General features: G+C 38.5%; 2 protein-coding genes across 2 annotated transcripts in view; one reads left to right on the top strand and one right to left on the bottom strand.

Moving 5' to 3' along the window:
* The window catches only part of LOC136700261 (cytosolic phospholipase A2 gamma-like), a 43,370-nt gene extending 27,595 nt beyond the window's left edge, over window positions 1-15,775 (bottom strand). The window contains exons 1-2 of the mRNA XM_066675541.1: window positions 15,708-15,775; window positions 13,812-13,983 (exon numbers count right to left, since the gene is read on the bottom strand). Of these exons, the coding sequence (XP_066531638.1) occupies window positions 13,812-13,983; window positions 15,708-15,775 (240 nt within the window). The remainder of the gene's footprint in view (window positions 1-13,811; window positions 13,984-15,707) is intronic.
* On the top strand, window positions 4,380-10,026 carry LOC136699113 (uncharacterized). Its single transcript, XM_066673575.1, has 9 exons — window positions 4,380-4,406; window positions 4,580-4,735; window positions 4,983-5,143; window positions 5,236-5,372; window positions 5,449-5,542; window positions 5,651-5,983; window positions 6,081-6,252; window positions 6,334-6,461; window positions 7,238-10,026. The coding sequence occupies exons 3-9, from the start codon at window positions 5,120-5,122 to the stop codon at window positions 7,559-7,561; spliced, it is 1,212 nt and encodes a 403-aa protein (XP_066529672.1). The 5' UTR covers window positions 4,380-4,406; window positions 4,580-4,735; window positions 4,983-5,119; the 3' UTR covers window positions 7,562-10,026.
* Window positions 15,776-16,572: the final 797 nt, after the last annotated feature.

Raw genomic sequence — 16,572 nt, 5'->3', positions numbered from 1 at the left:
GTGTATTGTCTGCATAGCATCATCATCATTATCTTTTCTGCTTATCCATTTCACGGTCACGGTGGCAACAGGGCAAGCAAAGAAGCCCAGACGTCTCTGTCCCCCGCGACTTCCACCAGCTCTGCCTGGGGGATCCCCAGGCATTCCCAGGCCAGCCAGGAGATATAATCCCTCCAGCATGTCCTGGGTCTATCCAGGGGCCTGGCATTACTGCAGATGCTTCACCTAACCTACAGATGCTGCACCTAACCATGCAGATGCTGCACCTAACTATGGCCTCAGACTTGGAGGTGCTGATCCACATTCTGACTGCTTCACAGTCGGCTACAAACTGCTCAGGTGAACGCTGGAGATCTCCATGCGAAGAAGCCAGAAAAAGAACAGGTCTGCTTGTCTGCTGCATGGCCTCAGCTCTGGATGGTCAATTACCACTACTTACACTACCAAAAACTGTACTGGCTATATTACATGACAAGTGAGCAGCACCCGCCGATGACGGGTGGAAATCATTCCACTTCAAAAAACCAGGCCTTCCCTCAACGTTGGATCTACAAAATCAATGTTGTTCTCTGAGCACCATCTAGATATCCAGCAAATAAGCAATCATAACCTGCTGTAGGTTTTGTCGCTGCACCTGATAGGAAGGGGACCAGAACATACTACTGCATCAGTCATCTTTCTAGCTAAAGCACACACCTCCTTAACATTAGCCTTAGTAATTTCTGACTGCTTCAGGCAAACATCATTAATGCTGACATGAATAACAATCTTACTTGCACTTAGCATTAGCCAGCACTTTCAGATTCACCCTGAATGCGCTGGACTGTGGCTGCTGGAGTCTCTATGCGGGCAGCTAATTTCACATGGTGAAGCTGAGAATCTCCTATAACCAGAGCACTTTGAGCAACAGAATTCTCAGTGGGTGAGTCACTGAGTGAGGAATACCTGTTGGACATGTGAACCTGAAAAGAGTGTTGCTCAGCCCTACATCTCTGTATCCGGAAATCAGCCACTCTTCCCACTGGCAGAGATCTTTCCAGAGTTGGGGAAACTAAATCTGAACCTGTGGCACTCGTGCTAGTTAAACTAGTCCCCGACTCATCCTCTCTATCATTAGAACCCTGCTCTAAAGCCCAAATGCACTCCTCTAACGCTAAGATCTTCTCAGTCAGACTAAGCACTAAACTACATTTCTCACAAGTTATCTGTAGTGATGAAGAGTAACTAAATATGTTGCACTGAGCACAGGAAACAAGAACAGCAAGAGCCATGGTGAAAAAATGTTCCTACTTAGCTTTGAGTAATGCTGGAATCCTCCAGTGTTTTCAGCTCTTGGAGCACTCAGGAATAATCCAGTGTATAGGAAAACCTGACGTTTAACAGCTGTATGGTGTTATTCATGAGCGTACAGGTAGAAAATCACTAACAGAAAGAAAGAGTGCAGTGAATAATTGGTTCGCACAAAGATACTGAGGGTTAATATGATGCTACTGGCAAAACAAACAAACAAACGTGCACTTGGAACTCTATGAGTACAAGTAAAAAATTGGGAGAACTAACTCATACTATTGAGAAGTGAAAGGCTGTGAAAGGACCTAACAGTTAGTCTGATAATGTGAATAAAGAAAATCAGATGTAAAGAACAATTAAAAATGAACTATAATAACTAGCCTGGTGGCTACAAACAACAGCTTTCCAGTAGAGACGCAGCAGCGGTTTGCCAGGTTGCCAGAATGAAGCCAATGCACATCATCACTCTCTTCTCTCATTCTGAATAAAACTGATGCCTATGAACTGACCCACAACCAATCAGATGTCTGGTGTGGTAACTGATTATGTCATGCTCACACCCACGTGGTGATATTTAAAGCTGTAATACACAATGAGCAGGAGATATAATGGCTGACATTGTTGTAGTACTTCAGTACAGCCTTGGTTTCAAGACTGATCTCATAAATGAGCGATCTCTGTCTCATCTAAGTCTTGAACCTTATTTGGACTTAGACTTGTCTCAGTCTTGGGATGTGGTGGACATTGAAACTGTCCAGGCCACACAGCAAAATCGGCAGAGTTAAATATCTGGTGTTGGTGAAATATTTGAGAGTAGAGAGTCAATCTGACTAATGCCAGAGTCAATCAAACACTGCACTGAGTCTCATCTGTTTGTTTCACCTCCAGTTTAAAAAAAAGGCAGTGTAAAAATAGCGTGTTAAACTTGCTCTGTTTAAACTAACTCCGAGAGTGTTGACCCAAATATTATGATTTTGATTTACTCCCAGAGTGTTGACCACACCCTACAGCACATCTAATCCTACAGGAGGTGCGTCTCATTTCTCTTACGTGTATCGTTAAGTTTATGTTTAAATATATGAATTTATAAATGCTTGTGTGTTAATTGATAAAAATGTTCTTTATTATGTACGCTGTGTAGCGTATTATAGAATGAACACTGACGTGTTCGCTGGCAAGGAGGGCAACACGCATACCGAGTCATGGAGCAGAGAACACGGGTAGCGTGAGCCGATAAATGCCACATTCAAGTTTATGTTTACATCCTTCTTGTATAAAAGTACTAAGATAAAATTGCCAGCATAATTTTTCATAGGTTTTTGACGCTGGGTTAATTCGTATAATTTTAATTTCACAGTTGCCAGTATGACGAAAAAAGCCCAGTTGGATAAAGGTTAGCAGAAGGCCATTTGCTGAAAAGACGTGGCAAATGATATTACCGGTCATATTTTGGAGCATGTAATTTAATACTTTGAGAAATTTAGGTAAAACTTTTATTTATCGATTCATTTTTAGTTAGAGATGTACGTAGAAGGAACGTAGAATGTAAGCGTGAAGGCAAGCTACGAAAAAAAGCATTTATACGTAAGGTGCTTTATATGGCGCGATTTTTTTATTTTTTTAAAATTTTTTTGCAGGGGGGAAGAAGCCATTAGCTAGTTATCGTTACAAACAAGTGGACGAGGGAAGGCGGAGATCACCATTTTGTTCTTTTCAACTCGACAGCTACTTAACCTGTGGCTCAGGCTAATCTCATCAGTAAGTGCTGCATTCTGTTAAATTCCTGTAGAACTGCTTGGCGTATTTATGATTTACACATGTTTAAAATGAATTATTGTTGTGTGGTGTTGGAGTCGAGTAACGGATGGGCGACTCATGAGATTATTTGACGAGTTTATGAACTTAAACATGCTATAGAGCTAAATAGGTTTTTTTTTGTCTTAGTCTGTTTCACAATGTTCTACAATTAGGACCGAAATCTTTTAGAATAATTCGCCTGGTTGGTAAATATATTAAATATGGCGTACAATTATGGACCAAACCATCCATCCATCCATTATCTGTAACCGCTTATCCAATTTAGGGTCGCGGGGGGTCCAGAGCCCACCTGGAATCATCAGGCGCAAGGCGGGAACACACCCTGGAGGGGACGCCAGTCCTTCACAGGGCAACACAGACACACACACATTCACTCACACACTCACACCTACGGACACTTTCAAGTCGCCAATCCACCTGCAACGTGTGTTTTTGGACTGTGGGAGGAAACCGGAGCACCCGGAGGAAACCCACGCGGACACGGGGAGAACACACCAACTCCTCACAGACAGTCACCCGGAGCTGGAATCGAACCCACAACCTCCAGGCCCCTGGAGCTGTGTGACTGCGACACTACCTGCTGCGCCACCGTGCCGCCCTATGGACCAAACCTTTTAGAATATTAAATGTGGCATAAAATTAAGTACTAAACATTTAAAATAGTTTGTATAGATGGTAAAGATATTAGATATACAGGCACAATGCATTTTAGAATAGTTAGATTAAAGAGTAAAAATTAAATATGGCACAACGTTAAAGCCAAAAACTTTTAAAATAGCTCACTTAAAGTGTAAAACATTAAAATAGCATATAATTAAGGCCAAAAACTTTTAGAATAGTTTGCCTGGCTTCATAAATAAAATCTTATAGAATAGTTTGCCTGGACACACATACATTACATGTGCACAGATAGCTAATTACTATTTTACCCAGCAAAAATTAATGCGTATTTATGTCTATTAACTTTTACAGCCAATTATTGACTATATCTGCAGGTCAATAAGTATCAAAATGTGAATACACTTAGTTTTGCCATCTACAACACACAATTTATATTTGTGTCTAGGTGAACAATTCTGGGAAATTTCAACCCAATCTTATGTAATATCTCAAAATATGTAGTAAATTATGTTTTTTCATGATAAGGCAATTCGATTAATCTTTGGGAAATAATCACAAACCTTCACTTCTTTCCCTGTAGGGTATGCTGGCTAAAGTCGAGTTTGGAGGAACACAAAAATATGTAAAAGTTCCAAAGTCCAGTGAAAGCGTGGAATATAACAGATTTCTACAAGACAGTTAGTATTTTTTTCTTTGTGAAAATAAACCATGAATAATCCTTTTGAAATTAGAATGTTTTCTGTGAGAAAATGGCTAATTACTTTAACAAGTGGATGATTTGAATATAGTACAACGTATATTGCTGTTTCTGTGCCTAGGTTGCTTACTGCAACATTTTTTGTTCTCCTAGTAACAGTGAAATTTTGTCTGCAACCTGAATGTCTGAGAGAGGGTCAGCTCATTTTAACTGATGAATCAGGAACAGAAGTGGATGAAGATATCTTCGAGGAGCTTGTGAACTCGGGTGTACTGAAATTCAAGATCTCTTTTAGGCAACCAGTTATAGGTAAGCCTAATTAGTGAATGGAATGGTTTTGCTCATAAAAATAGAGAAAACATGACATAATAAAGAATGCTTCTTTTTGTGTGTGTGTTTTATTTATTTCCTTAATTTTACTCATCCAGTCATTTATTGTCTGTAACTGCTTATCCAGTTCAGGTTCGTGGTGTGTTAGGAGTCTACCCGGAATCACTGGGCACAAGGGAACCTTAATTTTACTACTTCTACTAATTAATACTTTTTTGTTTCTTAGATCTGGATGTCCAAATTGTCCGGCATGAATCAGCTTCTTCTGTAGTATCAGACACTCCACTTTCCCCACTGTCATCCAGTTCACCCGATTCGACTGTCATCCTTGAATCAACAAAGAGGAGGAGGGCAACAGGATTTATGGATCGGGATCAAGCAAGACAAGTATAATTCAGTATACTATGATTATAATATGAACAAGTTTTAGTAAATATGAATTAGAAGATCTAATATGGCATTGAATTATATTTTGGAAGATGGTGGAAACTGTCCTCAAGGCTAATCCAAAGGGCGAAGAAATCTTCATGGAGTATGACAAGACTAAAACACTTACAGATGCAAAACGTAAACAGATGGTGAACATCCTGGTTGCAGATATGATCGAAACACATGGGTAAGACATTCAAGTGAATTTGAATTAGGGTCCACATACACTGAAAATGTTTAAGATATTTATTTTCCCTTTAAAGGAGGATTCCACCATCAAGTGCTCGAGTTAATTATGCACTGGGAATTGTGACCCTGTTTCCGTGCCTCCAAGATCCATACTCTGATAATGGATATGTAAGTTAATGTTATTATTTTGCTGAACACCCAAACTGCTGTGTCAGTAATTGGCATTTGTGTTTCTTAATACAAAAATTGGTAGTGATTGCTTTGTGTCCAAAACAGGAACACTACTACGATCCAGTGGGTAACACAGGCTACCTAGCATGGAGGATTAAGACAGTTCAGCGCAACACCTCTGTTGCATCTCAAAGGCAATCAAGGCCTACTTATCAGGATAGTCCAAAAAGCAGACGAGAAGCTCTACCAAGTGGTGAACAACTCTTTGGTGACGAGTGCAGGGAGGCTTTATCTACAATGAGGCACACAACAGATGAGTCTGTGGTCAAAGAGAGAATGAGAGCAACTTTCCAGTATAGGCAGAAGATGGTTCATGATAAGGATGCATCAGTTTCAATCCTGCATGTCTTCCCTCGTTTCCTTGACATTCCTGGATTGGTAAGAAATGTCATCTTAAATATTAGACAGGTCTCTACTCTTAAACTAACCTGTATATTTAACTATGTATGGAAATTGTATGTCTCCTCCTTCGAAGATTGACCAGGACTTTGCCATGATGTTTGGAGATGAGGTGTCCAGTAGGTTTTTGGCAAAGTGGCCTACGTTTTTCAAGCCCAGAGTCATTAGTGACTGCAAGACCCTCAGCCCAAATCAGTATGTTGAGGAACTGCTGTTAGCAATTGAACCCCGTCCTGAGGAAATGTATGGTGAGTGGGACTTTTTATTCCCCATATATTTCTAAAGATTTTTAAAAAGCATTTGTTAATTTAACACTGTATGTTCTCTAGGATGGGACAGTGATATGTCAGCGATTCTCTTGCTTCTGCACCTACTGCCCCCAACCTCAAAAGGCCAGAAAAAAACAGCGAAGATTAGTTCAGCCCAGGCAGCCAACCATCTTGTGCGATACCTTCAAGTATGTAGTGTTTGACTTTTGCACATATTCATTGTTGTCTTTTGTGTCTTGTCATTTAGAAATCTTTGATTTATATTAAGGGTGGCACAGTGGTGCTGCAGATGGTTTCACTCTCACACAGCTCAAGGGTTCTGGAGGAGTGGGTCAAACCCTGCATCAGGTCACTTTGTGATGTGGTGTGTTCCCTGTGTCCTCCAGAGGCTATGGTTTCCCCCACAGTCTAAAAACACATGCTGATTAGTTGATATATTGGCTATTGAACAGTATTCAAAAGGTGTGTGTGTGTGCTGCCCTGTGAATGGCTAGTGCCCTGTCCAGGGTGCATTCTTGCTTTGTGCCCATTGATTCCAGATAGACTCTAGACCCATCATGACCCTGAGCTGGATGAACTGATAGATTAATGAAGGAATGATTCCAAGTATATTTAGGAGCAGTGGTTCTCAGTCCTGGTCCTGATGGGCCTTTGCATGTTGTAAATTTCTCCTCACTCAATCACACCCACTTCAACCCTAGGGTTAGCTCGTTAGTTGCATCATGTGTTGGGAGCAGAGGAAACTCTAAAATGTGCAGGGTGGCCCAACAAACCAGAATTGAAAACCACTGCTTTAGAGGTTAGAACAGGGGATATAACTTCATTTTTACTTTTCTAATGCCATTTAGATTGCAATAGGTGGTCTAATGATGTAATGGTACATTAGAAATGATCCTCAAAGAGAAAATGTCTGTGTCATCTATTTGCACTGACTTTTAACATGTCCTCCATTTCTAACCTATAGGAAGGGGCCAGTCTTACTACCTTCCTTGAGAGAGCTGAAACAAAACAACCCTTCCTCCTCTGCATTGGTGAGCAAAAGAACAAAATCTTAAAGTTCTACATCATCATCAATCAGAAGGCTGTCCCATGCAAGGCTCAGACATCGGTGGCTGCTTTTGATGAGCTATTTAAAGCTCACTTCATCTTCAGTCTGTCCTATGATGAAGCTCTGAGCAATTTCTATACATTTGTGCAAACCACAGTGTATAATATTGATGTTGGAAGTGCAAAGGAGAGCCCCCTTGTTAAGGAACTTAGAGCAAGACTTCTGCAGCACAACGTCTGAACTAAGTTTTTATTTTATTATATATTTTTTTATTTATATATTTAAAAAATGTTCACGTGTTTTGTCAGCATTTAAAATTTCACCATGGCTTATATCCTGGCAGAAGTTTACGTTTGAAATGTGGCGAGCAAGGATGTTCTTTATCTTTTTGTACTTACAATGGCTTCAGAAAGCACCTCAACAATATACATAGGTATGCCACATTTCCCCATGTGGAACCTAGCCAGAATGTCACTATTCAAAGTGAAGATGCAGTGCAAATAGCTTCAACTTCTGTTGCCACTTTGGAAGAGTTTCCTGTTACTTCAGAGAGCTCTGGTATGTCCCAGCTGTCTTCTGTGTGTGGTTCAATTGTTGCACATATGCAAGCGGCAGGTCTCTCTGAAAACACTGTCCAAACAATTGTTAGCTCAATGGAAGAAGTTGTTAGTGATGTTCACAGCCATGCACAAGAGGCAGTTTTCAAAACATTTTCTCCTGAAGAAAAGGATTCAGATATTTGTAAAAAAATAGAGCACTGTTTTGATCAACTAGACAATCCGTTTTCAGCATTAAACACAAAGGCAAAGAGACAGAAACATTTTGATGAAAGGTGGGAAATAGCTGAACCTGAAGAACATGTCCTTGGCGTGAGAATGGATGTACGTAGAAATAAAACTACAGGTATATACAGCCAGTTCCCTGTAACAGACAAGTATATGTATGTGCCCATTCTTGTTACTCTCAAATCCATTTTCAAAAACAGTGAAATAAGAGAAAGTTTCTTGCAGGACAAACTGAGTGAAAAGGGCATTTATAGAGACATTAATAATGGCTCATATTTCCAAAATCATTCTCTATTCTCACAAGAGAGGCATGCTCTACAGCTTTTGCTTTATTATGATGATTTTGAAACAGCCAACCCTTTAGGTTCCAAGAAGGGTGTACACAAAATTGGTGGTGTATATTTTACTTTGAAAAACCTTCCACCTAAATGTAACTCTGTGCTAATGAATGTACATCTTGCAGCTCTTTTCTACACTAACGATCTGAAGACATATGGTTTTGATCAAATATTGAAGCCTCTTATTGATGATCTAAAATTTTTGGAAACAAAAGGAATCCAACTTCCTTTTTTTGAAAAACCTTTGTTTGGCTCAGTAATTCAAATAACAGGAGATAACCTTGCTTTAAATGGCTTGTTAGGTTTTGTGGAATCCTTTAGTGGAACAAATTTCTGTAGGTTTTGTTTGACTTGCAAGGAAGAAGTACAGTCTGTATTTACTGAGGATCATCCTGGTCTAATTTTTTGTTCAAAAGAACTTCACACTGAACATTGTATGGTACTAAATGAAAATCCTACTCTACATTCAGTGTTTGGTGTTAAAAAGTGTTGTGCATTCAATTCTTTACAGTATTTTCATAGCGTTGACATTATGCACGATTTGTTAGAGGGTGTTGTACAGTATGAACTCAAGCTGCTTTTTCTATACTTTATTAAACAGGGTTATGTTTCTGTGAACACTCTGTCTGACAGATTACAGAGCTTTAATTATGGTTACACGGAACGCAAAAACAAACCAAGTTGCTTACAATTGGATGACAAGAGCAAACACCTGGGGTTGAATGCTGTCCAGTCATCGTGTGTTCTGCGAAATACTCCACTTATATTTGGAGATGTCATTGAAAGGGGTAACAGTCACTGGAATCTACTTCTCCTTTTGATACAGATAGTCAGCAGTGTTCTCCCCAATTGTAACTGATGGAGTGATATGTTACTTGAAACATTTGATCTATGATCACCATAATATGTTTAAATTACTGTATCCTGACAGGCAATTGATTCCAGAACACCACCAAATGATACACTATCCACGGTGTATGGCCCTCTTATACATATATGGTGTATGCGTTTCGAGGCTAAACACCGTGTTTTCAAAAGGTCTGTAAAAAATTTTAAAAATCTCATAAAATCTTTAGTAAAGCAGCATCAACGTCAATTGGCATTTCAATTTGAGAACTACTGTTTCAAGAGGTTTGAATTTGGTCCTACAAGAACACAAACAGTCTCTAGCTTGGAGGGTGGCGAAGTACTTGGACAGACATTACATTTGGAGACATGTTCTGATGTTTCAACTACTAACTGGGTCAGAAATTACGGTACTGAGTATGAAGTTGATTTGTTTATTTGTACTGGATCCTATGATCTTCCAGAGTTTAAAAAAATCTGTAGTATAATAATACATGAAGAGCATGCTTTCATACTAGCTGGTAGTGTTGACACACTGTACTTTGATGAGCACTTTAATGGATACTGTATTGAGGAGAGAGATGATGGATATTCTGTTATCTGTATAGACCAGCTTACTTATTTCAGACCCTTTGATAAGCAGTACTCAAATGAGAATGGTAACAGAGCTTACATAGTGCCATATTGTTTTATTTTGAAAACTTGATTGAATGTGTTTTGAACATTTTATTGAAAGTGGTGCACATGTTCAGGAATAAAAAAAAAAAAAAGTGACTGTAGTGTACAGCAGTATTTCATTCTATTTTTCAAGCTAAACTAAATTAATTGCACACTCTTAAAGCTTCAGTAGGCAAATCCCTCTGAATATGTAGGTAACTCCTGTAGAGTAAATAGTGACACCCTAAAAGAGTCAGTTTATTACACTGCACTCTGGTGTTGAGAAAATTTAACACTGAGTAGTGTTGAATAGTATTACATTTTAATTCTCCAGAGAGTCAGAATTAACTACATTACAGTGTTAAAATTCCAACACTTTGAAAAGTGTTAAAATAACACCCCTGAGAGTGGACCCATATAGACACTTTTAAAGTGTTGAAATTAACTCTCCTGGAGTTATTTTGTGTCTGTGGATTTTGCTGTGCAGGCGAGTTCAAAGACTCTTTCTGAGGTAACATTAAATAGAAACTGTACTTTATTATTATTATTGCTTTGTAATATCAGTCATTTCAGATCGAGCAAATCAGTCCTCTCTCTACATGCCTAAATATACACAGACCCTAATTAACACATACAAGCCTGTTTAATTCTTCAAAACTCCAATTACAAAAAGTTGGCACTGTGTAAATTGTAAATAACAACACAATGTAATTATTTGCAAATCACATAGACACATTTCATTTGCAATAGAACATATATCAGAAGCTGAAAGTGAGACATTTTAACATTTCATCAACTCATTTAAGACTTGATGGCAGCAACGCATCTAAAAAACATTGGGACAGGGACACAAAAGGGGGGAAAAGTAAGTGGAACCAAAATAAAAACAGCTGGAGCAGCAAAGGAGTTTCATCAATCTGCAAAAAAACTGCATCTAAAAATTGTGGAACAATTTTAGAAAAAATATTCCTCAATGTAATTTTGCAAAGACTATAAGTATCCCTCCATGTACAGTACAAAATATCAAAATTACTGTGTGCAAGGAACAAGGCCAATGGTTAACATTTGATGCTTGTGGTCTTCGGGATCTCAGGAGGCACTGTATTGAAAACTGGCATAATTTATACTGAACTGTACATTGCTAATATCACATATACAATATAATCTACTCATAATTCATTCTGTGTTTCTGGTTGTGTCCTTTTCGTCCACATTTATGTCCACACTCTCATCTCTGTTACGGTAATTCATTTCCCACACATCAGTCACAACATACACCACATTCTGTTACGGCTCAACCCTAGACTGGGTCGTAACAATGTGGAAAGGCATAATCAATGCTGAACAGTATATAGAGATTTTATAACAGCATATGCTTCCACTCAGACAACATCTCTTTCAGGGAAGGCCTTGCATATTTCAGCAAGACAATGCTAAATGACATACTGCATCCATCACAACAGCATGGCGTCATAGAAGAAGAGTCCGGGTGCTGAACTGAAGTCCAGACTTTTCACCAGTAGAAAACATTTGGGACCAGCATGAAACAAAAAATCTGTTAAAGACCCAGAACTGTTACAACACAGTTATAATCCTACATCAGACAAGAATGGGACAACATTCCTCAAAAAACCCTTATTCCCCCTTATTTCTCAAAACTCCAGCAATTGGTCTCCTCACTTCCCGGACATTTACAGACTGTTGTTAAAAGAAGGTGGGATACCACACAATGGAAGACATGACCCTGTCCCAACATTTATGAGATGCATTGCTGCCGTCAAGTTCTGAATGTGTTAATATCTTTCATGAAATGTTAAAGCGTCTCACTTTCAACATGTAACATCTGTTATGTGGGTCTATGAGATTTGCAAATCATTGCATTCTGTTTTTATGTACATATATATATATATATATATATATATATATATATATATATATATATATATATACACACACACACACACACACACTATATTAAGCTGCCAGACTGCAACACAAACAGAACTTTACTCTGTATCTAGTGCACTATGTACACTACAAATGAAAATTTACAAATTGTATTAACAATTTATTTTATGGCCATTTATATCCAGACACATGCTGTCCTGCATATTTTTAGACATTAAGTTCACTAATTACAGTGGTGTTTGAAAGGTTGTGCATCCTTTACAATTGTCCATACTTCTGCAAACATTTTACCTAAAACTTCATTAGATTTTCACACAAATCTTATTTCTTTCTCCTTTTTTACTTTTAAGAGACAAAAAAACACATTAGTAATTTATTATTCATTCATTCATTCATTCATTCATTCATTCATTCATTATCTGTAACCACTTGTCAGTTCAGGGTTGTGCAAGGCAGGAACACACCTTGGAGGGGGTACCAGTGGCAGCACACACACACACACACACACACACACACACACATTCATTCACACACTCACTAGTAATTTATTAATTGAAGAAAATTATTTAATACTGAGTGGTAAAAGTGTGACACTTTATTTTCTCTTTACACCCTTGCGCAGCAATAATTGCAATTAAATGTTTCCAGGAATTGTTGATAAGTCCTGCACATCAGCTTAGAGAAATTTTATCCCATTCCTCCATACAGCTTTAGTAACATTTCCATTACATTTCTATTGGGCTAATGTTAGGACTTGGACTTGTCCATTCCAAAGCCTTAACTTTATTCTTCTTTAACTATTCTTTGTTAGAACGACTTGTGTGCTTAGGTTCATTGTCTTGCTGCATGACCTACTTTCTCTTGAGATTCAGCTCACAGTTCCTTTAGAATTTTCTAGTTTAATTCAGAATTAATTGTTCCATCAATGATGACAAGCCATCTTTGCCTCATCATCCGCCTCATTTAAGATGGACTAATTATTTTTAGAAATCATGGACACCACATCCTCTGGGCTAAAGAGGAGAGGGACTATACAGCTTGTTATCTCTGCAGAGTTCAAAAAGCCTACATCTGTGATGTTATGGGGGGTGCATACGTGCACATGGCATGGATTATTTGTACATCTGTGGAGGCGTCATTAAAGCTGAAAAATACATACAAAACATGCTGCCATCCAGAAAATCTTTTTCAGGTAAGGCCTTGCATATTTAAGAAAGACAATACCAAACCGCATTCTGCATTTATTACAACAGCATGACTCTCCACTAAAAGAGTCTGGGTGCTAAACTGTCCTGAAAACATTTGGCACATTATGAAATGAAAAATACGACAGTTGAGCAGATGAAATCATCATTTTAAAATGGATTGCATGCATCAAATTCAAAGATGGACATTCATTCATTCATTGTCTGTAACTACTTATTTAGTTCAGGGCTGTGGCGGGTGTCCACCCCGAAGCACTGGGCACAAGGTGGGAACACACCCTGGAGGGGGCACCGGTCCCTCACATGGTGACACACACTCGCACATTCACTCACACCTATGAACACATTTGAGTTTCTAATCCACCTCCCAACATGAGTTTTTGGACCGTAGGAGGAAACCCAAACTCCTCCAAACTCCTCACAGACAGTCACCCGGAGCGGGACTTGATCCCACACCCTCCAGGTCCCTGGAGCTGTGAGAGAGACACTATGTGCTGCACCACCGTGCAATATGGGCATACATTTCTCAAAATAATAACACTTCTCTGTTTCAACATTTGAAATATTGTCTTTGTTCTAGTTTCAATTAAATATCGGCGTCAAATTATTTTCACATCATTGTATAGTTTTATTTACCTTTTGCACAGCATAGTTGTATATAATCATCTTTAAATGGCAGGTCATGGTACAAACTAGAGTCAGCTGTGTTTTCTAGCATGCACCCCAGAATATCATAAAGAATATGATTTACCTCAGGGCAGTGTATGCCAGTCTTTATCAGGCATTCTTGAACTTTATATCTCCTTTTGGCCACATGCTGCCGCTCAGCTTCACTCAGAGTGTGACCAATTCTCACTTCACTGCAACATACATTACACAAGTGTGGTTTCAGTGGTAGAGGTGTGTGATAAACAGGTGATATCCTTTTGTTTAAAGACAAAAAATGTTTCACACCTTTTCTGTTGATTCATCTCTGAAAATATGGGTAAAAATATCAAATATGAGAAAGAACATTTTGTAAAAACAGTTAAGGCATATTAATTACTGCTATTATATACTGGAGTAATTCTGCAACACAAGAACACTGTATTGTGTGATCGTAAATTGACATACCTGAAATGACACGTGTTACAGAACACTTCACCGTACAGCTGTTCATTATAAAAGAAAAGAAAAAAATCATATCAGGATCATTACCCACTTACAGCAGAGGAAGTGAAACTTGAAGCAGATGTTTGGACATAAAGTGTTTAAGAATCTGATGTGATAATGATGTGGATCATTTCTCTTTAAACTGTCATAATAAATAATATATTAGTAAAGGGTCAAGGATAAGACAACTTTGAAGTTGCCTTAATGTTAAACATCCAGATATCAATCATTAAAAGAAATTCTCAGGAACTTTGACTTTTTTATAGCCTTTGATCTCATGTTGAACAAAAAATGAAATGTCTGTATCATCCCTGGCTGGATTCAAACAGAGCAGCTTCTCTTTATTTAAACGGCCCCTTATACTCTCAACATCTTTCAACAATTTCTTTTGAAAAACTGGCTATTGCTGTGAAAGGTCAATAACTGTCATTGCCTTATTGTTGGTGTTCTTTTATAATGAATGGTAAAAATAATAAAGTTTGTTGCACAGTTAAAATGACAATAAAAGCAACATTAAGGCTTTTGCCAGTTCCTCTTTTTGAAAAAGCTCCTCATTCTTAGATTTTGAGCAAATTTGCATATTTTGCAAAATCACACGATTTTTTTAGCACAAACTAGTCCCTGGAATTGTACCCAATATGGACATATGTTTATTGTTGTTGTTATTATTATTTAATATTATTAAACAAGAAAATAAACTCCATAACAAATAGACAGTACTTCGTTATGAGCTGGTGATAATTAGGAACTTATAATAAACCTAAAGTGTCACTAAATCTTTGGAAATGTATGCTCTGTATTGAAGACATTGTTTCATATGTGGTGTATCATTACATTTACAATATTTAAATATTGCTTAGTACTGCATTTACATTTTTAATTTAACGGTAATATACCATTGTCATCTGAACTAAATGAGTTCTTGTTTCTTTTCACTCAGATCACAAATATCAGGCATAGTTCTTTATTGTTTGTGTGTTTCTGTTTTAAATCATATTTCTAGAATATTTAACCTACTTTTAACTATGTTGGCAGACCACGGTAAAGTTAGTTTTCTTTTCGATATTCGGTTTTCCGACGCCGGAAAACCGAATATCGAAAAGAAAACTAACTTTACCGTGGTTGTTGGCAGCCGTGTTTACACGAGTTACAGTATGTTAGCCTTGTCATTTCAATCAAGAATTAAGGGGAAATTCAAACGAAAGAAAGGGTCGCACAGCGCTGAGCCGCGCAGAGAGGACCAATGGTCCACGCAGCGCGACCCTGTGATTCGTTGTGATTTGTCCTGTCCACACGGCTCGTACTCTCTGGGCTGTTCACTGGGACGCACAGCGCTGTCCGGTTAGTTGCGCGGGTGATTGGTCCGCGTTGCGCGATTTGGACCTACGTTTGATGTGTTCGGCTTCCCTTACGTTCAGCTCGTTCGCCGGAGTCAGCACTCGTGAGTCCGGAGAGTGTCAGTTGTCCCTGCCACAGAGGTCTAGAGTCACTCTACTGGAACTGTGACTCTAGTGTCCTACTCCCGTAGCGCTGTGTCGCCTGCCTCACCTCCTGCTCGTCCATGTTTCCGCGGATGATTTCTGTGTTGTACGCTGCTGTGCGAGCTGTCACGGATACACCCAAGCCTTCTGGCCCTGAAACGTCTTGACGGTGAGTGTCACTAACGAGCTACCCAACGAAACTCATTACAGCGTCCTGTGTCATATACAGAATTCAGATGTATTCCCTCAACTCTAATATATTAAGGTTCATAGCACTGTACCACACCTTTTTTTTAAACCTTGTAACCCACTTCTATTTCCCTGCACTATTTATTGATATTTCTTTCTGCTTGTCTTCTCTTCTGCACTATGTACAGTACTGTGACACTACAGTTTCCTTCTGGATCTATACAGTGTTATCCTGTCTCTTATCTTAAATTACAAACTTAGTCAATGCATTTAAAAAACTGCAAAGAATGACATCTAAACTAAATACAATATTAATTTAAATCAGGTTTTCAGCTGAAATATAAGAATTACAATAAATAAATGAATCCTAATTATGTGATGACTGCTGCCAGCAAAAATAGATTAATGAAAATGCTGTACCTGTTCTTGTAGATGATGAAGTCTTCAAGCAAATGTCAAACTGAACAGCTTCATAGTGACTGTAAATTTGTAAGGATTGTCCTCGCAGATATGACGTAGGGAGAAAGTAAACATTGGACACAGGACTGACGTGAGATATCAGAATCATTTCAGAACAGCTTTCATGGTTTTCTTTTGACACTATTGAAATTATCGGTGTGTATGGGTATGAGGGTGAGGTGGTGGTTAAATGTCTCTAATAACTGTGTGGTTACATATGAATAACATATG

The sequence above is a fragment of the Hoplias malabaricus genome, chromosome 6 (genome assembly GCF_029633855.1).
Source record: "Hoplias malabaricus isolate fHopMal1 chromosome 6, fHopMal1.hap1, whole genome shotgun sequence".
In the NCBI taxonomy this organism is placed as follows: Eukaryota; Metazoa; Chordata; class Actinopteri; order Characiformes; family Erythrinidae; genus Hoplias; species Hoplias malabaricus.
This window is presented reverse-complemented; position numbering and strand designations above follow the sequence as displayed.